Source organism: Ovis aries, chromosome 2, assembly GCF_016772045.2.
Source record: "Ovis aries strain OAR_USU_Benz2616 breed Rambouillet chromosome 2, ARS-UI_Ramb_v3.0, whole genome shotgun sequence".
NCBI classification, from domain to species: Eukaryota; Metazoa; Chordata; class Mammalia; order Artiodactyla; family Bovidae; genus Ovis; species Ovis aries.
This window is the reverse complement of record NC_056055.1, coordinates 131,474,377-131,499,777: the sequence shown is the minus strand read 5'-3', so window position 1 is coordinate 131,499,777 and position 25,401 is coordinate 131,474,377. Positions and strand designations below refer to the sequence as shown.

The 25,401-nt window shown below is 36.7% G+C and overlaps 1 protein-coding gene across 1 annotated transcript in view; it reads right to left on the bottom strand.

Annotated features, from left to right (window-relative positions):
• Positions 1–25,401, bottom strand: part of TTN (titin) — a 277,391-nt gene that overhangs the window by 101,101 nt on the left and 150,889 nt on the right. The window contains exons 184-227 of the mRNA XM_060409682.1: positions 25,219–25,302; positions 25,022–25,105; positions 24,827–24,910; positions 24,631–24,714; positions 24,438–24,521; positions 24,243–24,326; positions 24,049–24,132; positions 23,882–23,965; positions 23,662–23,748; positions 23,448–23,531; positions 23,238–23,321; positions 23,028–23,105; positions 22,541–22,624; positions 21,950–22,093; positions 21,604–21,681; positions 21,332–21,409; positions 21,036–21,119; positions 19,984–20,067; positions 19,668–19,748; positions 19,107–19,184; positions 18,541–18,654; positions 17,000–17,068; positions 15,041–15,121; positions 14,067–14,141; positions 13,378–13,467; positions 12,877–12,939; positions 12,470–12,559; positions 10,414–10,464; positions 9,458–9,859; positions 9,010–9,288; positions 8,492–8,767; positions 8,227–8,366; positions 7,562–7,688; positions 7,206–7,469; positions 6,636–6,902; positions 6,238–6,501; positions 6,009–6,148; positions 5,717–5,843; positions 5,332–5,598; positions 4,951–5,217; positions 3,841–4,107; positions 3,610–3,749; positions 3,060–3,186; positions 2,112–2,254 (exon numbers count right to left, since the gene is read on the bottom strand). Coding sequence (XP_060265665.1) covers positions 2,112–2,254; positions 3,060–3,186; positions 3,610–3,749; positions 3,841–4,107; positions 4,951–5,217; positions 5,332–5,598; positions 5,717–5,843; positions 6,009–6,148; positions 6,238–6,501; positions 6,636–6,902; positions 7,206–7,469; positions 7,562–7,688; positions 8,227–8,366; positions 8,492–8,767; positions 9,010–9,288; positions 9,458–9,859; positions 10,414–10,464; positions 12,470–12,559; positions 12,877–12,939; positions 13,378–13,467; positions 14,067–14,141; positions 15,041–15,121; positions 17,000–17,068; positions 18,541–18,654; positions 19,107–19,184; positions 19,668–19,748; positions 19,984–20,067; positions 21,036–21,119; positions 21,332–21,409; positions 21,604–21,681; positions 21,950–22,093; positions 22,541–22,624; positions 23,028–23,105; positions 23,238–23,321; positions 23,448–23,531; positions 23,662–23,748; positions 23,882–23,965; positions 24,049–24,132; positions 24,243–24,326; positions 24,438–24,521; positions 24,631–24,714; positions 24,827–24,910; positions 25,022–25,105; positions 25,219–25,302 — 5,846 coding nt within the window. The remainder of the gene's footprint in view (positions 1–2,111; positions 2,255–3,059; positions 3,187–3,609; positions 3,750–3,840; positions 4,108–4,950; positions 5,218–5,331; positions 5,599–5,716; positions 5,844–6,008; positions 6,149–6,237; positions 6,502–6,635; positions 6,903–7,205; positions 7,470–7,561; positions 7,689–8,226; positions 8,367–8,491; positions 8,768–9,009; positions 9,289–9,457; positions 9,860–10,413; positions 10,465–12,469; positions 12,560–12,876; positions 12,940–13,377; positions 13,468–14,066; positions 14,142–15,040; positions 15,122–16,999; positions 17,069–18,540; positions 18,655–19,106; positions 19,185–19,667; positions 19,749–19,983; positions 20,068–21,035; positions 21,120–21,331; positions 21,410–21,603; positions 21,682–21,949; positions 22,094–22,540; positions 22,625–23,027; positions 23,106–23,237; positions 23,322–23,447; positions 23,532–23,661; positions 23,749–23,881; positions 23,966–24,048; positions 24,133–24,242; positions 24,327–24,437; positions 24,522–24,630; positions 24,715–24,826; positions 24,911–25,021; positions 25,106–25,218; positions 25,303–25,401) is intronic.

The window sequence follows — 25,401 nt, the reverse complement described above, 5'->3', positions numbered from 1 at the left end:
AAGAGAGTTAGGAATAAAGTTTCATATGAAGGTTTTTCTTTAATGAAGAGCTGGGCTATTAAAATAACTACCTTAATAATTGGGAAAGCCAAAACAAAATTAGGGAAAATAAATAGGAGAAAGTAATTAAGATATGTTCTAGGAACACAGCTACTTATTCAAGGACATGATGCTTGAATGGGAGAAAGATTGTTTCTGTGATGATGTTTCAATATAAATTGTGCATTTAAAAATTCGACTGTGATTTAGGGCTATTTTAAAAAAGTATCTCCCGTTCTAATCTACCAACAGATATTTGTTGACACATGGTTTTATCATTGAAATTTCACTGAGGTTACTGTAGAATATTCTATTACCAAGAACTAGGCTCAGTGGTTCTCAGGAAATATTGCTGTACACCTGAAACTAACACATTGTAAATCAACTATACTCCAAAAATTTTTTCAAAATAAAATGGTCTAGTTTTTACACTAGAACTAATAAGACTAATCTTTTAATTAAAAGCTCTTAATTTGAGCTAAAGATCTATAGTAGCAAAAGAGTAATATCATTTGTCCTTAAGCAATGTTCCTTTGGGACTTTCCTTGTGGCTCAGACAGTAAAGAATCCGCCTGCAGTGCAGGAGACCAGGTTTTAATCCCTGGGTCAGGAAGATCCCCTGGAGAAGGGAATGGCTACTCAGTCCGGTATTCTTGCCTGGACTATTCTATGGACAGAGGAGCCTGGCTGACTACAGTTCATGGGGTTTCAAAGAGTCAGACACAGCTGAAGGGACTAACACTTTCAGTGTTCCTTTATTCAAATCATGAAAGGGTCTTGAAAAATCAACCAGTGCTCTGCCTTTAGACATGAAACAATTAAACCACACTTAACTGGACAAATGTGTATTTTGAAAAAGCAAACATGAAGGTGGAGATGCCTCCATCACCCAGTTCAGTATACGCAGAAGACCTCACAGTGAGGACAGTTTCTATCCTTGGTAACAAAGGAGATCAACTCGTCATTACTGTCTGTATAGCAGGCAGATTTTATCTCCCAGATGAATGTTAACTGATTACCCTTTAATTCCTTTATTAAAATACTACTACTTTTGTTCAAGAATAGTTGTTCAAAGGCATTTTCCTTCTAATACTTTAATCAACTTTGTGGCTCTTAATTAAACCGAATCCCTTTTTAATTATATTCCTATAATTCTTAACAGTTTGATTTACATTGAAGACTTGATGCCACATTTGATACTATAAATATCAAATATCTAAAAATACCGAAGGAAAAAAAAAGACATAATGGGCTGTGCTTATTTCCAACACATGTTGGATGTTTTCTATATATTTTATTTCAAGAATTCAAAATTAATGGTGAGTTATCAAGATAATTTAAACACATGTTGTCTTAGGGAGCAAAATACATAGTTCAATTTGGGTATTGAGCTAGTTACTCAATACCCACCACAAGCTAGTTACTTCCTAAAACTTCTTAAAGTATATTTGTTCATACATGTGGATAATCACGGAGCCCTTCTTTCCTGCCACCACCATCAGCTGCATTTTAAATAGTCCATTTGCATTCCAGAATTTGCACAGCTCAAAGCACTTGAGGGTTAAAAATAGCTTTGGAGAAATGCTTGAAGAGCAGATCCACCCAGAAGTTATCTCAACTACTTGATCAACTGCCTGAAATGGAATTTCCATCCTCTCCTCTTAATCCCCTTATATGCAGAACACGAAATAGCATGGAGAGAATTCGCCATGAAACCTAATCTGTACCCTTGTACCGCACAGCAAATCAGAAAGCCTTTTTGATCCCTCCTGTCTTCAATGAATTAAACTATCACTGATCATTAATTAATGTTTGCCTTTTCTGCAAAGTCCTAAAACTTGATCGTACTTAAAATTTTAATTTCCATTTCAATAGAAATATCATCAGGTTAAACCCCACAAAAAATGAGAAGAACCTGCTTTACAACGTCAACAGAAATCACGCTTGAGTGGGGAAGAGAAAGGGAAGGGGAGACAAGGGACAGTAAGAAAGAACAAGGAGCATGCATGTGAAGATGAAAGAACTGAGGGAGAAAGAAGTGCAGGCAAGGCCACCACCCGTCTGCCTCTGACCTTGTCACTGGGCTCCAGTTTCTTCCCTCTGAGGTACCATTCCACTGGGATGTCCTCGTAGGACAGCTCGCAGTCAAAAGTGGCGGTCTCCCCTGCAGTCACCGTGACATCCTTCAGAGGCCTCAGGAGACCAATGACGCGGGCTGTGCGAGGGGAAGGAAACAGCTCCCGGTGACTCATTTTGTAATTCCAAAAGGATAAATACACATTTAGTTATTGATCGTCAAGGTTGCTTTCCTCGAGGAGGAAAGAGCCACAGGGCTGCCCGCTGTTCTCACTCCCATGTGAACATGGCCCCTTGGTGCCGAGAAGGGGAGAGCAGGTGGCCAGGGAGTGGGTATCTATCTGTAGGGGCCCTTTCGTTCTGATTTGCAAGGTCAGCGAGAAGTTTGTGCTGCATCTGTTGTTCTGCCAGGCATCAAGTTCCTCTTGCTACATAAGGTATGTGACTTCCAAAATAACTAAGACTCTGATTGGGAGAGGACAAGGGCCCCTCAACCACACAGCCTGTCCAATCCATAAACACTTCTGCACCTTCCAAAACTGTTCGCCTGATGCTTCCCGCCTCCCTTCTTGAATCTGAAATGCCCACACAGCAGAGTTTTTCTTTTTTGTGTGAAAGTTGTATAGCCACTTGAAAATTTTCTTTAAGGGTCTTTAAGAGTTCTGAGTTAGACTCTTTTTCTATGAATATTCTACTCTGAAAGAATTAGGGAGTGGGGGAGTGTGAGACTTAATTTTCTTTGGTTCAAACAGAATGGTTGATGAAATTTCCAAACTTTAGAATTTGAACCACAGGTGTATTAGGATGACAAAGAAGTAAATACCAGAAAGCTAGTTTCTATACTTAATAATGTTTTCTAATTAACTAAATAAATCTAATTTCACTCACATCCCGTTGCTGTAGGAGTATACCATTCACTTTCAGCAGAAAGACATAATACTCACGTTTTACTCGGAGGTGGGCGCTAGATTTAACATTGGCAGCTTGGAAATCCACCCCCCCAGTCTGGTCCAGGCGGCAGTTGTGCAAAATAAGGAAGTGTGTTTTGCCTTCTTCCTTGATCTCACATTCCTGTGTCAAAAGAGAGGAAAGATTCCATAGGAAGTCATCTTTGGTATTTTGTTCTGAGGATAAAATTCCTTAATTAAAGGAATTTATGAGGAAAACTCTTGAGGTGACTATATAATTTTGAGTTTTGTGAAAGAAAGCTAACAAATATTATTCATGATGGCAATATTTATTTGAGCTGCTTCATTCTAAACCAACCAGCAGCATTTACAGAATATCTAGAACCTTGTACCAATGCTGGATCAAAAATAATGCAAGTGTGCCCATCTGAGCCCATTCATAGACCCTAATAGCTCTCACTGGCTTGAGTTCTGATGAACTTGATATCATGTTTTAAATGCCTTGTGTGCACTCTGACTTTTCTCCTATCCTTTTCCTATTTCACACAGCTCCTCTGGGCATTGACAAGTTCAGAAATAGCCTTACAGGTGTTTGGAGCAGGGCCTCTCCCTTGAGTTTCCAGTTGGCGTGGATATCTTCTTCTGAGATTTCAGTTTCAAAGCGAGCCGTCTCAGTCTCCATCACCTCCACACTGTACAGGGGCCGCACCAGTTTAATTTCCCGATCTAGAAAAGCGCAGGGTCAGCATGTGTCATTAGCCTCTGGCAGAAATAACTCCAACAGCTTCAAGAGTAAAGCTTGTGGAAATTTCCTTACCCTCAATGTCAAGCTTTCCTGAGGTCTTATCTGTCCCACAGTCACAGGTGTACTGTCCGATATCTGATTTCAAGGCTTTCTTTAGGATTAGCATGCGCTTCTTGCCATCTGCCTTAATAACAGCATTTTTAGATGGCTTTATTTCCTGTCCATCCTTAAACCATTTCACCGGTGCATCTGCTTTGCTAATTTCACACTGTAGAATCACTTCATCTTTCTCTACGCCAGTGTAATCTTGAAGCTTTCCTGTAAAGTATGGATCTCCCTCTGCAAGTAAAGTATAAGTGAAAAAAATTCATTAACCACCTAAGGAGATAAAAATCTCTTGGAAAGTTTAAGGGGCAGCTCACAGAAGTCTGGGTGTATTTAGAAAGTATACCATGCTTCCACTCATTTAACATGTATGTTCAAACGTTCTCTAAAAGTTAGAAAAGGAATTAATGCCTGGGATTTATCAAGATCTAATCTATCTATATTATATTCTGAAGTATTTCATTAACAGTAGTATGAAAGACACAATGAAATTTAGCTTCAAATAATTATGTGTTCTTCCATCATTCAGCTAAATTTTGAATTTCTTAGCAAATCTCTTATGACTAGTTTACCTGTAAGCTTTCCAGTTCACATTATTAGTTTTTCTTCTATCAATTAACAGTTCGCCTTTAATGGTCACTATACATGTGACCATATACTTCATATATAATCTGCCTGATACTAGCAGCGCAGGAAAAACAATGAGCTTTATTAATGTAAGTTCTGTGTTTCTTAGGGACTTGAGAAACATTTTTCTGAAATAATTTTGATAAAGTGAAGAGAGAGGAAGCATTTATATTCCTAATTTTAAATATGACAAGGCTCCATAATTAACTGAGTTTTAATTCTGATTTAAACTGGCTATTTTGTGAGCCTGAGTCTTTATTCCTTTAAAATCCTCATATTTTTTTGGTAAAAATATTTCAGACTCAACCCTAATAATGTATGTGGTCATTTCTTAAGGGCAGGAATTGCTTTCATGCAAAATAACACTTGAAAGATTTTACACAGTAGATACTATATAAATTTCTGATGAATTGAATGCAATAAAATTAAATTTAAAAAAAAAGCACCTACCAAGCACAGTGAGTTTGGCTTCTGAACTTAACCCCATAGCTTCCACTTTAATTTGAGAGGTATCATCAATAGAGAGGTTTCTGAATGTGATGGAATGGGTCTTCCCTTCATCATCCATTGAGACCCACTTGCTGGTGTGCAGGCGCTGGTCATTCTTGAACCAGCGAACACGGATGTTGTCATGGGACAGCTCCACAGTAAACACAGCACTTTCCCTCTCTTTGGCTGTTACATCCTTGAGTGGGGTGAGGAATTTAAGTCGGATTCCTATCAGGAAAAAACAACAGCAATTTATTAATACCGATCCTTAAAGGAGGATATATAAAAGGAAAAATGAAAATAAAAGCATTTAAAGGTAGCCTATCTGATAAGAATGCTTACCTTCAATGATCAGTTTGCCACTTGTATGCTTATCTTCAGCTTCAAATATGTATTTGGCTTCATCTTCAAAAGCAGCAGATTTGATCACCAGTGAATGCTTAGTACCATCCTTGATAAGCTCAATTTTGTCATCACCTGTGATTTCCTGGGTTCCTTTCAGCCAACGGTATGTTTTGGGCTCCCTGGATACTTCACATTCAAACTTAGCTTCGTCTTTCTCAAAGACTTTAATGTCACTGAGAGGTGTGATGAAGATAAGTGGCAATTCTGAAAAAAAGAAAAGGGTGTGGATGAAGCCAGAATACGCTTCCAGGCATCAGTTCTGGGTCTCAAAAGGAAGCCTTGCAAAGAAAACACAAAAGGGTGGCTGGCAAGCAGAACATACCTTTCACTTTCAGATTGGCTGCGGATTTAGCATTGGCAGCTTGGAAGGAGACCTTGCCTGTCATATCCAGCTGGCAGTTATAAAGGACCAGAATATGCTTCTTCCCATCTTCAATGATCTCACAGTCCTGTTTGGAGTGAGGTGAGGAGGAAAGAGAAAGAAAAACATCATTTTCATAACTGGTTATTCCTACAAATAATCAAGAGATTTTGTACCAGAAATGTACCATCTTTCACCACTGAGCAAGCAAGCGCCCCACCCCTACCTATGTGATCAGATCATTGCAACTTACAGGGGAGGCAGTTAAAGGCTCTCCTTTTAGCTTCCACTGGCCATGGACATCTGGTTCAGAAAGTTCAATTTCAAAGCGAGCTGTTTCACCCACAAACACTTCGACTCCATACAGAGGCTTCTCCACTTTTATTAGTCGGGCTGAAATTTACACAGAGTTTTGTAAGAATGACTGGACAAAGCAATTGCAGATTCAGATGGGGCACCTTTAGAAATTCTGTGTGGCTCACCCTCAACAGTGACGTTTGCTTTTGTCGTATCCGTGCCGCAGTCACACACATATTCGCCTTTGTCTTTCAGATCTGCCTTTTTGATTTTTAAGATGCGGTGCAGGCCATCTGCCTTGATGGAGTGTTTTGGTGAAGGTAGAAGCTCTTCCCCATCTTTGAACCATTTCACTGGCACATCTTTGCTCACTTCACACTTGAGAACAATCTCGTCCTTCTCGACTCCTGTCTTGTCATGCAATTTCACAGTGAAGTAGGGATCGGCCTCTATAAGGGACATTTGGCAGATAATCAGAGAACGTCAAAGCGAAATTAAAGAGTTATACATTGCAAAATGTTTAACCGTTACCCCCTCCCACCATCCAAAAGTCAGCTCTCTGGTTATAGCTGGTCACATTTACCTAAGACCTTCAGGTTAGCTGTGGAGCTGAGGTCCTTAACCTGGGCTTTGATCTGGGAAATATCATCCATTGTCACTTCTCTCATTTCCAGCTTGTGAGTCTTGCCCTCTGAGGAGATGAGTACAGTCCTGCTCGTGTGGAGTTTGGCATCATTTTTGAACCAGACCACGTGCATTTTTTCATGAGAAAGTTCACAGACAAAAGTTGCTGTTTCACCTTCTTTCACTGTCTGATCTTCAAGAGGTGATATGAATTTCAGTCTTATACCTGCAATACAAGGTAATATGCTCAGAAATACAATTTACCTTCAGAAATAGTCCACTCTGCCTGGCAAAAAGAATCTTTCACATGGCATTTATTGAGTCACCTTTTCAAAAGGATCTATCCTCCATTAAAAAAAAAATTAAGGGGATTGTTTTGATGGCAATGTGAAAATAAAGTTGTGGGGCTGATGGTCACTTACAGCTATTAAAACTTGATGTTCCTTTTTTTCCTGATGATCTGTATGTGAAGTCAGATATTCATGTGCCTAACTACAGGATGGTAGAGTCAGAGCTCACCAGCTCTTACCTGTAACAAATAATCGTGCTGAGGTCTTCTTGCCCTCCACTTCAGCAGTATAGACTCCTTCGTCATCAAATTGAGAATCATTGATGACAAGAATGTGTTTCTTTCCATCAGTAATGATATCAAACTTGTCAGATGACTTGATTATATCAGGTCCTTTAGACCATATAACATTTGCTTCTCGAGTGAGGACACATTCAAATCGAGCCTGTCGCTTTTCTGGGACTGTGACATCCTTCAGGGGCACAGCAAAGTCAAGTTCGATTTCTGGAAAGCAAACATGAAGAATGAGGCTTTTCAGAATGCAGGGGGCTGTCAGATGAAGTTGAGCCCACTCCATGAGTCCTAAAGGCCCATACCTTTCACTGTCAGAATGGCAGTCGTAACTGCATTCAGTGCCTGGTAAAGAACTTCACCAGCTTGGTCCAGTTTGACTTTATGCAAAGTCAAGAAGCGTTTTCCACCTTCTGCCTTGATCTCACATGTCTGAAAAAGGATAGGTTTAGTTAGCATTTGAATGAGATAGATTGTTTCAGATACAGATGTCTATAGAGCCATAAAATAACTGTAATACTACTAATAAAAATAAAGAATATTGTCATAATTTTTTTTTTAAATTGCTGAGCTGTCTACAAATAGTGCATCAAATTTCTTCTCCTCTTTGAGACTCTGGAAGCCAGAAATAATTCCATCTTTATTTAACCAAATCTGAGTGTCAGAATCAGTTATAGAATGTGGTCATACAGAATATGACTAACAACTTATTCTATTTTTTATTGATGTATAGTTGACTTACAATGTAGTGTTTATCACAGGACGTTGAATATAGTTCCCTGTGCTGTATAGTAGGATCTGTGGTTGACTCATTCTATACACAATAGTTTGTGTCTGCTAACCCTCAACTCCCACACCCCCTCTCTCCCTTGACAACCACTTGTCTCTTCTCTATGTCTGCGAGTCTGTCTCTGTTTTGTAGACAGGTTCATTTGTGCATATGATTAACAACTTAAAAGAAATTACTCACAGGTGAGGGTCTTAGAAGTTCTCCCTTCAGTTTCCATTGTCCAGGAATATCTGCTTCCGAGATTTCTGCATCAAAGCTTGCACTTTCTTTCTCATAAATGGTAACATCCTCTATTGGCTTAAGCAATTCAACTTCACGGTCTGTATTGGTAAAGGATGAAAAACCATCAGGCGTTAAACAGTGACACTTTTGTGAGTGTACCTGGGTATGTTATTTTGCCTTAGGCACATACAAAACTTAAGAATAAATGGTAAGGTTTTTATACCTCCAAGTGTCAGCTTGGCAGGGTATCTTTTCCCTTCAATTTCCACTGCATATTCATCAATATCTTCTGGCATAGCATTCTTAACTTTGAGGTGTATATGATTTCCTTCTCTTACTATCTCAGTCTTATCAGTTGGTTCCCAGGGGATCTCATCATATCCTTTGTACCACTTAATGTTTGGAGTGTCCTTGGCTATGACACAGGTGAAGACAGCCGTCCCTTTGGGTTTCACATGCTGATCTCGTATGGGTTTCACCAGCCAGTCTCTGATGACTTCTGTATGATAAAACAGGTCAGAAAAGATAATTAGCATCTGAATAAGCAGTACAAAACCTTCCTTAGCGAATTTCAGAAACAGCGAAAAATTCTCAAAACTGGACATAATTAATCTGCTCTGATTTGATATTCTCCCTGGTAGGTAAGGTGTAAAACTGTTGATATTCTGATACTGGAAACTGAAGATCTCTCTTCTCTTTTCTGAACAGTAAGTAGAACTAATTTCCCAGCGAAGCACTGACCTACTACTTTCACGCAGGATGAGCACTCCAGGTTGTTGGCATTTTCCACAGTCACTGTGTATGTCCCAGCATCAGAGTCATCTGCATCGTTGATGGTCAGCGCCCGCAACAAGCCAATGACGCCGGGCACAATTTTGCCGGGTTTCTCCACGACAATCTTGCCATCCTTCCTCCAGACCACGTCACGCTCTTTGTTTAACTCACAGCTTAAGTATAGCGGCTGTCCTCTGACCACTGTGACTTCCTCTTCAAGCGTTTTTACAAAACGCACAGGAAGTTCTATGGAGAATTGCGATATTAAAAAGTGGCAGAGACTTTTCAATACATACAATATTTTCAATGAGATAAAACTTGGGAAGAAATTTTGTTTAAGGGACAATAAAAATTGCTACGGAGGTTTACTGTGTTAACATTCCATGGGGGCCATATTCAGAAGACTGGAAATTACCTTCAACAATCAGTTTAGCTGTGGAGGTCTTCTCCTTATTTCCCAGACGTAGAACACAGGTGTATTCGCCAGCATCAGAAAGTTGAACATCAATGATATGCAGCTTTCTGTCTTTGCCATCAGCGATGAATCTGTACTTTGGGCTCTCACGGATATTGCTACCATCTTTCATCCAGGTTGTAACTGCAGTGGACGGGGAAATTAAACACTCAAAGATTGCAGAAGAGCCAACTGACTCTGCTTCAGTCAAGACAATGTCTTTGATTTCTTTCACAAACTTCAATGGCACAGCCTTCAGCTGGTAGGTGAACGGGGCTTCGTCAGGCGGCTTCTCTCCACCACTTCCTGGTCTTAACTTTTTCCTTTCAGCTTCTATTGGTGAAGGAGTCTTTTTGGCTACACCTAATTCAAAATAAAATTAAAAGTTGAATTGGCATTTCCATAAGGGTCAGAAAGTGCATCCCTGGCTGTCTGCTGGGTAAAACCAGTGATAGTGTGACCACGAGACAAGAGGGGAAAATTAAAGATGAGGCAACTATCAATTGAATTTATCCTGCATTCTTTCAGAAAGAAAATGAGGAGGCAAAAGGAATCCATGGATAATGAACACTCTGCATTTTTTCAAGTTTGAAAGCCAAATGTATAATGTCCAGATTAATGTCTCATTATTTCATCTATCATGTATAAATACCATGTATATGGAGAATGAAGCTTGGAGCCTGTAGGGTTCATTATCCTAAAGTGTGTATGTTACATATGTAATATCCAATTGAGTAATATTAGAGGTATATTCATTGTGATATCAAAAGACATACTAGTGTTTGCAGAATCAATTAGAAATCATAAAGATTGATATAAATTTTGAAATCTTCCCCTTTGAACAGAGAACTGCCCTTGAAAGTAAAGTTTCCAGAGTGAAAGGTTTTACAACTCAGGTACAGGGAAATGAATCTTACCTTTGATGGGACCTTTTGGCTTGGCAGCCTCTTCTTTCGGTGCTTTGGCTTCTGAAATAAAAATAAAACCCAGCATTTAAACAATTTTCAGAATTATTTCATGCTTAGTAGTAAACCATGTGGGCTGAATCATGCTCTTTATTATAAATATGAATGCATGAAGAAAAATTGGATTTTTTAATGTGACTTTTACTGAGACTATCTGGATATTTCCAGCAAGACATATTCTGAATGTTGTAACCAAGCTAAATTGCCAATGTTTCTAGGATTAAAAAATTACCTTCAGCAAGTAATTTTTCTCCCATTTCTGGAAGGCTTACTCTTACCTTGTGAGGAAGAGTTTTACGCTTACCTAGCTGTGTAAAATATTTTGTATGTTAATGTGTATGCTGGTTATGTGAATCAAGGAAATACCTTTTTTTTTATCAACAAGGAATCAATGTAGGCTAAAGGGAAATAACCCAGAAGTTACCAAAATTCTTTCTTTATTAAGCTGGGCAAATAAATCCAGGGAAGACTCCAGAAAAAGAAAGGGTCTATGTACTACAAACGTATGAATTCTTTGAAGATCTCCCTTAATGAGATAATGAACTAAGGCAAAACCAAGACAGTTCCCACACTTAAGAGTTTAACTCAATTAATATGGGGCAGTATAAATTGTAGAACCAGTTCTTTAGTGTCAGACCTGGGGATGTGAGAAAAGCTGTACTTTTACACATAATTATCTCAATGTCAGTTCTTGTCTTTTTCTGAACTAATAAAAGTATCACATAAAAATCTTAAGTTTAAAAGAATAACGCCTAAACCATATCAGTGACAACATATGTTATATAATATTAAAATTAAACCATAGATGAAAGAACACAGTATATTCTCATGTTATTAAACATAATAAAAATCCAAATATTTCTTGCTATGTACCAAGCACTGTGCTAAAAGTTTTGCGTATAGTTAATCCTCATAATAGTTTTAATAAGTAGTTATTAAATATTCTGATTTTACAGACTAGGAAAGAAATTAAAGAAGTAGACAAAGATCAAACAGTTAGGACATGTGTTTATCAATGATCTATACATGTCAAATCATTTTGGTTTTGAGATTATCACCTAAGTGATGAATAATAGTTCAACTAATATGTGGAGAAGGCAATGGCACCCCACTCCAGTACTCTTGCCTGGAAAATCCCATGGATGGAGGAGCCTGGTAGGCTGCAGTCCATGGGGTCGCTAAGAGTTGGACATGACTGAGCGACTTCACTTTCACTTTTCACTCTCATGCATTGGAGAAGGAAATGGCAACCCACTCCAGTGTTCTTGCCTGGAGAATCCCAGGGACGGGGGAGCCTGGTGGGCTGCCGTCTATGGGGTCACACAGAGTTGGACACGACTGAAGCAACTTAGCAACTAATATGTATTTTAAGTTTGTACCTAAGATACCTATACCACTGAGTTAGTACACTGAAGAAAATTATTATTGATCTAAATTCTTATATAGATTTAAAAGCAGAACTATGCAGTCCTTTTTTTCCCTTTTCATTGTGGTAAAATATACCTAACATAAAACTGACCAGTTTAACCATTTTTAGGTGTACAATTCAGTTGCATTAAATACTTCACAATATTATGCAACCATCAATTTCCAGAACTTTTTCTTTATTCTAAAATGCAGTCTTTTTAAAAAGTGAGAAATGATTTTTACAGGGCACGTGGGAAATTTGCATCTCCATGGGATTCCTATATGTATGTCCTTAGAGAGTATCTATATGTCTTAACTTTGAACATACTCATTAGTTAATCTCAAAAGCATATAAATAAACGATGTTTTGCAGAAATACACATTTCAATCAAAATTGCACATTTCAATTGCACAATATGCACCCATGGATGAGAAAGTAGGTTGGTACAGGGGAGCAGATAAAGAAAATTTAATCATGAATTTATAAGCTCCCACAACTGAAACGATGCTGTGTTTCAACAAAAAGAAAGCCTAATTTTTAACGAAGTTTTCATTAAGCCACCAAAACAAACAAGCAAAAAGGAAACAACAGAATAATTACCTGCTTTCTTTCCAACTACTGGCACCGTCACTGGGGCAGCAATGGGAGCTGGTGGGGGCTCCACAGGAGGTGGTTTGATTATTTTCACTTCTGCAAAAAGATGTTCATTGCATTAATGTATCCTCTGTCACTTCCTAAAGCCTATTTGCCTCCCCTGGTGAATTTTAAAATCTAACAAACTGTTTTTCAAAGAACAATATATTCTAATTATAATAAAATCTATATACAATACTATATTTGAACATATGTGATATTATATTAAAATATAACAGTATAATCTAAGACATTGGGACGTTAGAAATCACTTGACGCATGCACACTTTCACTCCTCTTTTCTTATTAACTATACATTGTTTGTGTGAAACATGAAGGTATATGCTGTTCATATTGAGGATAAGCTTGCTTACCTGGTTCAGGCTTTGGTTTTGGTTCAGGGGCAGGGAGAGGTATTGCTGGCTTAATTTCAGGCACTAAAACAATTCATAGTAATAAGCAGGTTATCACAGTGTTTCTGAAGTTTTTCACAAAGTCAAACCAAAATTGGACAGGTTTAATGTATCTTGGAAGATACTAGAATTTATACACAAACAGTCACTAAGTCAAATACTTGATCCAAGTTTATTCTTACATTTAAACAAAGTACTTAGAAAATACAGCAAGTCAGTTTTATTGATTTTCTAATGTTATTATTCATCTCACTGCCCGTAATACAATTTTGTTAGTTTTTAAAACTTAGTAATGTATTTAACAAATGGGTGGGCATGAGGCAACTGCACGTGAGAGTGAATTGTAAAGAAAATTAAGCTGGATGAGATGAGTAGAGGTCAGGTGTTCAAATCTTAATGCCAGTGTAATGATATTTTAATTGATGCATATTTGTATTTTTAGAGACAACTGGAAGTTTGTACCTTTTACTGGTTCTGGAATTTTCCTTTCCTTTTTGGTAACAGCTGGAGGAGCTTCAACCTCTTCCACAGCTTTTGGAGGTGGTTCTGGCACTTTAAGATAATAGGATAATTTTCTAGTGTTATTTTAGGATTTGAATCCTTAGAAATCAGCTAATCTGAAATAATTAGATCAAACTATTTTCTGAAGCTCTGTTGTTGACTTTAGAAAGAAAGCCCTTATATTCTATCAATTAATTTCTGTTTTCTCTTCTTGACTCTGCTTCAATTTATTTTTCTTTCTCTTATTTCACCTACTTGCCTCCCAACCCCATTAGTGAGCTCTCCCTTTCTAACTCACTTCTGAAATAGCAAATATACTGTTTGAGAATAGATAAAAATCAGCCCACTAAAAGCCCCAAATTTTATGAAACATTTCTGATACCTTCCCATGAAATTATTTTGCAGCCAACTTGATTATTTCAGAAATAATAATAATAATGATGATGAAGTGCATGGAAATGCATGAATGGATTTGAGAACTATTAATACTATAAAAATGTTTAAACAGAAAGCAGACAATGGAAAACATAGACAGATGAAATATGAAGCTACATTTATATTTAGCTCCATTTATGTTTACAAGATAAACCTTTTGTTAAATCTCAATTTTGTTAAAAGATAATTTCACAAATTTTTACTGAGATTCCTACCTGTAGGTTTTTTAATTTTTTCTACTTTTTTAGGTTCTACTTTAGGTTCTTCTTCTTCAGGTCTCTTTCTTAGAACTTAAAAGACAAAAAGGTTTATATGTAAACCAAGACAAACAAATGAAGATGCTGAATAAGCTTAACGAATGCAAATAATGTACAAAGCAAGGAAAGTGAACAGCATGAGCTCAAGTGTACCGGGAAACTGGCTTTTACACTAAAAATGCTTTTAAGAAAAAGATCAAGTGTTGTTAAGGTAATTAAAATAGCACTCAGAGTCACTTCATATAGATAGGCTGTTCAGAGACAAATCCATGGCAGAAATATCCAAACACAAAATGAATAACCTGAAGAGCGAAAAATTCTAATAATTCAATGTTATAATTTAATGAGAAAAGAAGAATTTAAATAAGTACAAAGTTAACAGAAGTGGAGATGGCCAAAGAAATGTAGCCAAGAAATAAGTAATTCTATGTGGAAGGAAAGTCAGAATTTGAGTCTTCATTCAAATATCTTGTTTCTAATTCTTTAATATTTTATTAGTAGAAAGAAATACTCAGGTTTTAGAAAGTGTTATTTATTAGTTGTGGTAATCCTGTGTCACACTTTAAAACTGAATTTTGAGTTTAGGCTTAAATCATTTGGTGTAATTTAGAGTATTTAATAGGCTTAGTGTATTTTACTATATAATTTGATTATGAAAATGGCATCTATAGTCATTCTGATTAGTTTAGAATATTATCAATTTAGTCATGTCTATTAATGTTGTAAACTTCAGATACTCTGAATGCTCACAAAATTTCTGTCTTTTTAAAAAGATATGGAAGTGATCATATTTAATTTTCAATGCAACTAGAAATGAATTTTGATAACTTAGGAATCTAATTAAGAGAAAACCAAGGAACAGAAATATTTTGTAAGCTTTCAAGTTCTTTTCTGTTATTTGAAGCTGATACAATGTTTGAAAAATACTATACCGCTTTTGAGAACAACTTCTTCCCTTGGTTGAGGTTTAGGTTCAGGAAGTAATTTGCGAACTTTCTTTTCACCTCCAGCCACTTAAAAAAATATGATTTTAAATTTTGAAGTAAATTCATATAAAAAGTAAATTTCAACAAGAAACTGTCTCTTTCAAAACTAGTTAACCATGATGCATAAGTAATAATTCTTGTTGCATATAAATATCACAGAATTTAAAAGCAAGAACACACTTCAAGTTGTTTCCTCTGCATGGATCTATATAACCTTGTGATGAAATTCAATCGCATTAACATCAGGCAAATACATTCATTCACCTTAAAAGGGTGTAGAAGATGTTATTCTATATTGACTTTATGAATTTTTCATTCAGTACAAGGTTCTTGACAGCATCTTTGCCCCAATATGCAACTGTAGATTGTTCAAACCTACACTGATATTCCCCTAACCATTAATTATAGTAGGCGTGAGTGACATTATTCAGATCTCCACTAACAAGAGAAGAAAGCCAAATAATATGGATTATGAACTTGATTTGGGGAAAGGAGAAATACTTAAACAATCTGAATTTTTAGATATTTCTATAAAACTTCACATTTGGTGTTTTAAATAAGACATTCGCAACTTATTAAATAACTTTCGTGTTATGTGATAAAGATAGATGTGCTTAACTCTTACTTGAAATTTTAAACATACAGAGCAAATATGTAAATATTTCATTTTAAATATTTTTTCTGTCTAGTATTTTAAGTAAAATTTCACAAATATTAAATATTTTATCCATGATAATTATTTTAGAGTTACCAATATTTGTAATGTAAACCATTTTCATTGATCAAGCTGGAGAGACGCCTATGCATTTAATTTCCATCAGTAATATAATTTACTTATCTAATGAATATAGTGAAAATGTATCTTTGTATCTGCTTTTCCATATTATTATTTCATTTCTAAGATCTTACATATGAGACTCAGGTGTAGAACACACCATTGCAGTTATTTTTAAAGTCATTATATATTAATATGTCATTGCATGTTCGACATATTAATATGTCATTTAATGTTTGAGTGGCTTTGTAGAGGATTATTACATCCTCTGCATCCACAGCTAACATCCACAGCAACACTAATTTGTAATCTCTGTTTTATAAATGAGGAAATATATATTCAGATGGGTGATTTTTCCAAAATCCCAGAGTGAATCAGGAATAGATTCAACTTATGAGTCTGGATGTGTTAATTACTTAAATAGAACACTGTTCCCTACTATGCTCACTGGAAAAATTAACAATTTTATTTTCAATAGATGTTTTATAAACCTTTATTATTCATTTATATATCCCAAGCTTAGATAAGGAAAAATACTGTTTAAAGAGAAATATGTTTTGAAATAATGACCTGCAGTGAGAAAGAAACTTCCCTACAACATGAGATCTGTATACCTAAAAGAATGTTTTGGAGTCCCTGAGAAGAGAGTGATAGGAAAGCCATAAGGAAATCCCTATGAATCATATTAATGGTATAGAAGGAGACAGGACTTATTTTTGGTGCTTATAACACTGGTTAAAATACTGTTGTTCAAGTGAAATCACAAAGCTTTCTATTGCTAGTTCTCAGCATTTTAATCTAAGATGTGTCCTGATATTAATGTCAGCTAACCAGTAAAATTTGCTATTTTTTAGTTTAGGAAAATGCAAGAAGATATATGTACATGAGACAAAGAAAACAACATCTATCCATGAATGCATGAAATTGATGAGAGACAATGAAAGCAACACTTATGAACCAGGACTATAAAAGCTACAAAAACACAAGAAATCAGTGAGACTACTCTGATTATTATTTTTAAAAAAAAGGAAAAAAGAAGAAGAGAAAGAAGAACTTTGTAGAAAGCAGGAAGAGCAAGGAGTTAGACAAAGGGATACTGAATATGAGCATTTTCTAGACTGTTGAAATACCTTTCAGAGGTGTAAGCTCCACTTTTTCTGGAACCACAGGCTTCTCAGGAACTTTCTTCTTCGAAACAGCTTTAAAGAAGATGATCTTACTTTTATTATTTGTTTATTGAGACTGATCTGAAGCAAATTATGAAATCCCTGCTTTATTGTCTATACCCAAAAGCATTAGCAACAGCCAAGAACAGCCACTGAAGAACACACAGGAAGCATTCAAACCATGAAAATAGATTCAAGTTTTACTCCAAAGCGGAGTAGTAAGTTAAAGCCTAGCTGAGATGAAAGATAAGTTTTACTCTTTGCAGGGGTAAGAAATCTTCCTTTGCATATAGATTTTACAAGAAGAGAAACATATTTAAGTGTGTGTCTTCATAAAATGTCAATCAACAGATGGGTAATCTTTTAAGAAGTGTTCGCTTTTTCTATGTCCAATTTAAAATGCCAAAGACCCTCCCTACAGGCCAGGAGTGTTGTAGAGAGGCAAGAAACAAGCTTTCCTATGGAAAACTCTGATTTTGTGTACATGCGTAGGTAAGGGAAAAGTGCTCACCTAAGATTGTATCTAGATCATTTTAGATTGGGAAATCTTATGACACCACCAATAAGATAACAGTTTGTTAAAATAGAAAGAATAATACAATTTTGCTAGTTTTCCAGCTTTTAAAGATGTTATTTTAAGAATTAAATAATATTGAATAAATTCAAAGTAAAAGTGAAAGTCACTCAGTCATGTCCGACACTTTGCAACCCCATGGACTATAGCCCATGGCATTCTCTAGGCCAGAATACTGGAGTGGGTAGCCTTTCCCTTTTCCAGGGGATCTTCCCAACCCAGGGATAGAACCCAGGTCTCCAACATTGCAGGCAGATTCTTTACCAGCTGAGCCGCAAGGAAAGCCCAAGAAAACTGAATTCAAAGAAAAATCTAAATGCAAAGAGAATGAAAGAAAGTTTAACAAGGGGAACAACCACAGAACACAGTTGGGTTTTTATCGAGTTGTTAAAAATAAAAAGTGGGGAAGCAGTGATAAGTTGTTCATATACCTTCTTTTCATGGTATATGAACACATCAGCTATTGGATCCCATAAATATAAAGCCTATAGTATATTTTAAAGCATATGTCATTCTTTAAGGACAAAGTTTTGGCGTTTGTATAAATTCCTTACTGCAATATTAAAAATATCCTGCTAAGTTTTCTTCTACATTTCACATGCACAAGATCCCAAAGACATGCACGGCAACCACACTTTGAAATCAGAAAACCCTTTCACCCCACTCTGCATTAGAAAGTTAGTTGGATAGCCCCTGCACCCAGATGGTCAGGATGAAGCTAACCATGGCACACTTTCTGACACTTTGGGCAGCAAGCGTGGCCTGACAACGCCCCCAGGGCAGCATAAAACACAAGTCTCTATGAAATTCCCCAGCATGATCATGTCCAGAAGAACACATTTAAAAAATACATTTCTTGCAAGCACCACTTCAGATGTTTGGATGGAAGTTTGGAGCAGGTTAATAAAACTTTGGAAGTATCATTTTATACCTTTAAGCTGGAATATTTTCTCCTTGACATCTTCTTTAGGTGGAGCAGGAGGAGGAGCTGGGGGCCTTGGTTTGAGTTTTGGTTTCTCAATAACCTTCTTTTCAGGTTCAGGTTCTTAAAAGAGTATTTCAGGAGTATTAGTATATGAATACAACGACTGGTATGTGGATTTACAGTATATTCAGCAGAAATATGAGGATATTTATGTAAGAAGTAAGAAGCATATTCAAGTAAGAAGTTTGCTTTTTTGGATACATAATATTGGTATCCAACATAAAACATAAAAACGTTCAACATAAAACATAAGAATGTCAACACTGTACATAGATAACAAGTCCAGCACAAGCACTAATGAAAATGATGAAGGAAGCATCCATATAAGCCACACCGATGTGAAATAAATAGTACAAATGACATGAATACAGACAAGATGCACATTTAAAACAGAATACCTTACATACAGGTGAAGAGAGACATACTGTACACATTAAACAACGTAAAACATATACATATACATCAAGAGGAAGAAGATGGTGATGAAGATTTAAGTCCAATTAACTGAATACCTTGTACTGGTGTTTCTTCTGGCTGTGGTTCAGGTTCTTCGGGTTCTTCAGGCTTAACATACTTTTCAATTTCACGTTCTTTAGAGAATGTTGACAAAGGATAAGAGGTTGTAATGTAAAGTTCTTCACAAGACTCATACAAATTTCACATAGATGCAAAGATGACAGTCGCAAAAACAAAAATATACGTATTCACTTACATAGAAAAAGGGGTTAATATTTCAATTTTCTTATATTCAAGCTTTCTACTGTTTGATGTATGTTGATGGCAAATGAAATGATTTTTAAAATCTGATGTTGGGTTATCATTGGAAGATCCAATGCAATGATTCCAGTTTTGCCTCAGTAAACTGTATCTTTTGGAATTTATAATTACAATCAAGAAAAATCAAAGATTATACTTCAAAAGAAGTATAATGATTTGAAAAACGAAGCAGTCAAACATATGCTAAAATGCTTTTGCATGTAATTTCAAGAAGGAATGTTAGCCTATAAATACTTTTGTATTTCTAATAGGAGTTTTCAAGAGATTAAAAATTTTGTATGTATACATATATATACCTTCAACAGGGGGAGTCACTTTTCTACCAATGGTTATGGTTGCTCTTTCTTCATATATTATTTCCTCAGGCGACTCTTCAACTTAAAAAACACAGTGTTTTATATTAGACTGAATTCAGAGTAGAATACTGCAACTGCTAAGTTTCAACGTATCAACTTAGTTACACACTATAACATATTCTTCAGAAGATTTCAAAATACCAATAACTTTACTACATAAGACAGGCGACAGATAAACACAAAAGATCCATCTACAACCAAAGCAAGATGATGAGACGACTACCGTCTTTCCAAAATTCAGAGTGCAGCCAGGTACCTTGTACAGGTGGAGCTTCTGGTTCTTCAGGGACAGGAACTGACACTTTCTGTTCTGTGATGATTTCCTTGGGAACTTCAGGCGCTTTAAAGATATTGATTTTGTTTACTATTAAAAATTTAGAAGATGTACAAGAGCAAAGAGCAGACAAAGAATACATGGGTACGGTACTTCATCTTATAAGACTCTGTGGGGAAAATAGCTTTAGAGGCAAGGCACCCTTTTGGACATCCTAATTTAATAAATGAGTGCTTGCAGCCTTCTTCATTTATTTCTCATCCTCTGTGTGCCTTTGAACATAGAGGTTTTCCACTGGTCTAACTTTGATGATTTTAAAAACTGAATCTACATTTTTTGAGCAATCACTCCTGCACTCTCAACTCTTATTTCCCTGGTAATGACTTACGGATCGACATCTCCGGCCCCAATCTCTTTCCTAAGTTCCAGATGCATATTCTCAAATTCCGTACTTGAAATGTAAAGGATACATTCACTGCCTTCTTTCCAATATCAGTTTGGGGGTTCAGTGAACCATTCTCATGGCCTAGCTCCAACTCTTATAATCATTTTGGGCTCATCTATTTCCCTCATTACTTTGAGAATAGACACCCACTTAATCTCCACTTCTCTTAAATCCAGTCCTTTCCATTTCTGTCACTCAATTTTTGAAGACTAAAAATTGCAACAGCTCTTTTCTATTATTATCTTCTTCGAAGAATTTGACCTGCTGCCAGTTATCTGAAGCTCGACTCCTATTAATTTATACACCACTGAAGCTTCCTATTGCCCACAGACTAAAGTACATGCCTTATATTAGCATTCAAAGAACTCCAAAACATGACTGGCATCATTACATCCAGCCTTATCTTTCAGGATAGGCTAGGTTTCTCCTCTTTGTCTGTTTTATTTTCTCTTTGCCTTCATTATTTCCCTCTGATTTTCTGTAAAACCCCTTCTTGCATAAACTTATACTTCATATTTTGTTATAAGAACTACTATTAAGATGCTTAGCATTCAGAGAAATACATTCGTTCTTTCTTCATGGTAGATACCTTTTACTCGCTGGATTTCTGGTTTTTTGGTAACAGGCACAGGTTCTTTCTTTACTGGAACAAGTCTCTTGGGCAGCTCAGACACTTTGAAGATATTAGTTTTATTTTAGAAAGAGTATTTAAAGACATTGGAAAAAGTGTTAAGAATAAAGAACTTTATAAAGAGCAGCATTAAAATTAATGAAAGCAAAATAAGGACATTTTTGTCCCTAACACTGAAGACAACTTATCGGATTCCACTTGAAGATATCAGAATACTTAAAAAAAAATTATAATGTCAATGATGATGTTAATACCTTTAATTTCTGGTGTTTCTGGCTTCTTAACAGTTGGGACTTTCTTCACTGGGACAACTTTCTTTGGCATCGCAGGTACTTTAAAGATATTAGTAGCATTTAATAATATAAAATTGCAAGATGCAATATGTACACATTAATTTGACAAGTCTGCTCAGAACTGTAACATACAGACGACAGTTCATGATACAGCACAATATAAAACAAGGAAAGAGTGCCAAATTTCTGACAACACACAAAAAAGAAGTAAATATTTATTTTACTGAAAGTACCTTTCGGAGGTGGAGGCTCTGGTTTTTTGATGACAGGAACTTTCTTCTCTGGAACAATCTTCTTGGGCTCTTCAGGCACTTGAAAGACAGGGATTTCTTTTAGGGTCAAATGATTACAATGAAAAGATTAACGCTATGAATGAATAAAAAAAGATCACACTTGGCTATGCTGGATTGTGTCTGTAGGACAAAAGCTTTATGTGTGCAACTGACTCTCGTTGTTGCCAATAAGGTCAAATGTTAAAGAAGGAAATGGAAGACTGAGATGTTTGCCTTAAGCAAGATAAATAATAGACATAAAAAATTAAATGGTCTATTCTTCCATTCAGTGAATCTTGTCTTGTACCTGCTGGTGGTGGGGCTTCCGGTTCCACCTCTTCTACAACAGGAACTGGCTCTTCCTTTTCAACAACAGGAATGGGCTCTTCCTCTTCGACAACGGGAACGGGCTCTTCCTCTTCAGGAACAATTTCCACAGGTTCTTCATAAACTTTAAAGATATAGTTAATTTTAATTGAATGTGTGGAACAATATTCTAAAATGCACAAATGTGAAACTCAATACATAGTCTTGACTTCTTCCCTTGTTTCTATTAATATCATCACTTTTATTAAGATGAAATCCATCTTGTTTGACCGATTTCTGTTTCTATTGCTTTGAATGTTTGAAAAACCCCTTTGGTGTTTAATAATGTCATTTATAGTCATTAGTTCACCTGTACATTAGAGAAACTTTGTGTAACACAGCTTATGATGGCCAGTGTAGTTGCTGACTATGGACCTCAAATAGATTTAAGATTGGAGCTAATTAAGAACAGTGAAGTAAGACAAATAATTAAAGGGCAGAAAATGACCAAGAGATACTGAATTAGAAGAGGAACAAGGCTTACATTAAAAACAGTCAAAAGTGGTAAGCTCATAAACAGCATTACGTGTACCTTCTGGAGGAGGAGACTCTACTTTCTCAGGAATAGGGATGGCTGGTTTCTCCTCCAAGACAGGTTTCTTTGGTACCTCTGGCACTTAAAAGAAAGAGTTAGTTTTACTTCTGGGTAGCTGAGAAGTACATGAAATTTATACCATATCTAGTTCAAATAACCCAGGGACAGATCCATGAACAAAATTCACAATGAGGCCAGTGATCTGTTCTTGGATCCACATGGCAGGAAGAAAACGAAGCCTAGTAACATTAACAAAACCATGTTAGAAAACTCTTCCAATACTTACAACAGACGTAGCAGTCTTTTTTTTTTTTTTTAAATTTTCAATCAATGATGCTATTTAAAAACATTTAAAACCCTAAACATCCAGTATAGTAGGTTTGTAGTTGTTAATATAAGATGTTTGACAAACAAAAGGCTTTCCTATTGGAAGTGACTTTCGAAACCAAGAGTGAGTGCTTATCTACTGGTTAGTGACATGTACCTTTAGCTGGTGGGACTTCGGGCTTTTTGGGAACAGCTACTTTCTTTTCTGGAACGACTTCTTTTGGAACTTCAGGCACTTTAAAGATATTAGTATTTTAACATTATGAAGAGTCACTTGTAAACATTCATCACATTTACACAGTACAAAACGCTTTTCAAGAGCTAAAGGTTGTATCCACCTCTTTAGACAGTAGACAGTTACCAGTACCTTTAGCCGGTGGGACTTCTGGTTTCTTGGGAACCACTGGAGGCACTTTCTTTTCAGGAACAACTTCCTTGGGCACCTCAGGCACTTAAAAAGATATTAGTATTTAGCTCATCATTTCCATGACATACGGAAATCATTAAGCTGAGCAGCGAAACATAGCATTTTAGAGACAGACACTTTTCTGTAGGAAGCAGAGGCAGTGGGAAATACCTTTCACTGGTGGTGGTTCAGGCTTCTTGGCAACAACAGCAGGTGGTTTCTTTTCTGGGACAGGTTTCTTAGGCGGGACGGTCACTAAAGATATTACGATTTATGTTTTAGAATCGGTGAAGAAGAGTGAGAAACGAGAAAAGTCGTAACGCCTAGAATCTGGGGGACAAGAAGGGCCAGGATTGGCTAAGGCTGCACGGCAGCTGGCCAGTACCTTTTGGAGGAGGAGCAGGAGCAGGTTCTGGCTCTTCGACTTCAACTGGAGGCTCCTCTGGGGCTATTTCCTCAGGCTCCTCATGCACTTTAAAGACACAAGCTTGTTTGAATGCTAGAACTGACTTAAACATACAAAACATTTTGTAAAATCATTTTTACAACACTCAGAAGACAGTTTTTCTTTTCAAGAATACTAGTTTGGAGAGTTTCATCATTACCTGCAGGGGGAGGACTTTCCGGTTTGGGAGGAATAGCTTCAGGCACCTTCTTTTCTGGCACAGCTGCCTTTGGCACCTCGGGTACTTTAAAGAGATTAGTATTTTCAGCATTAGACTGAGTGGAGACAAACAGACATTGTCAAACACAGCAACATGCAGGCAGCTACCTTTGGCTGGTGGGACTTCTGGCTTTTTAGGAGGTGTCACGGGCACTTTCTTCTCAGGGACAACTTCCTTGGGAGCCTCAGGCACTTGAAAGATATTAGTAAAATTACATTTAGGAGTTATGAGATCATTGGAACAAATTATTTTCAAGAGCAGAGGAGTTATGTTTTTTAAGCCTAAGATCAGTGACAAATACCTTTAGCAGGTGGGACTTCTGGCTTTTTAGGAGGTGTTACGGGCACTTTCTTCTCAGGGACAACTTCCTTGGGAGCCTCTGGCACTTAAAAGATATTAGTAAAATTATATTTAGAAGTTGTGGGAGCACTAGAGCAAAATGTTTTTGAGAGCAGAAGAGTTTTATCTCCTTAAATCTAAGGTGAGTAACAGCTACCTGTAACAGGTGGGACTTCTGGCTTTTTAGGAGGCGTCACAGGTACTTTCTTTTCAGGGACAACTTCTTTTGGCACCTCAGGCACTTAAAAGATATTAGTAAAATTACATTTAGTAGTATGAGACCAATGGAGCAAATATTTTCAAGAACAGAAGAGTTATGTGCTTTGAAGCCTAAGTTTCATGACAAATACCTTTAGCAGGTGGGACTTCTGGCTTTTTAGGAGGCATCACAGGTACTTTCTTTTCAGGGACAACTTCTTTTGGAGCCTCAGGCACTTAAAAGATATTAGTAAATTTATGTTTAGTAGTTATATGACCACTAGAGCAAAAATATTTTCAAGGGCAGAAGAGTTTTATCTTCTTAAATCGAAGGTGAATGACAGGTACCTGTAATAGGTGGGGCCTCTGGCTTTTTAGCAGGTGCCACTGGTGCTTTCTTTTCAGGGACAATTTCTTGAGGAACTTCAGGCACTTAAAAGATAGTAGTTTTATGCTTAGGTTAAAGAGGTCAATGAATTAAAAGTACTTCCAAGAGCAGAGGAGGTGTTTCTTCTACAGAAAAAGTACTGGGGTGAAAAATACCTGAAACTGGTGGGACTTCGAGTTTTTGGGGTGGTGCCTTGGGAACTTTCTTTTCTGGAACAACGTCTTGGGGAACTTCAGGCACTTGAAAGATATTAGTATTTTATGGTTAGGTTAATGAAGAGCAAAGACTTGAATCATTCTCAAGAACTGAAGAGACATTTCTTCTGCAGAATGAGGTCAGAACCAACATGTACCTGTGACAGGTGGAACTTCTGGTTTTTTGGCTGGTGCCTTGGGGACTTTCTTTTCTGGAACAACTTCTTGGGGAACTTCAGGAACTTGAAAGATATTAGTAGTTTTATGGTTAGGTTAATGAAGAGCAATGGACTAAAATCATCCTCAAAAACTAAAGACACAGTTCTTCTGAAGAATGAGGT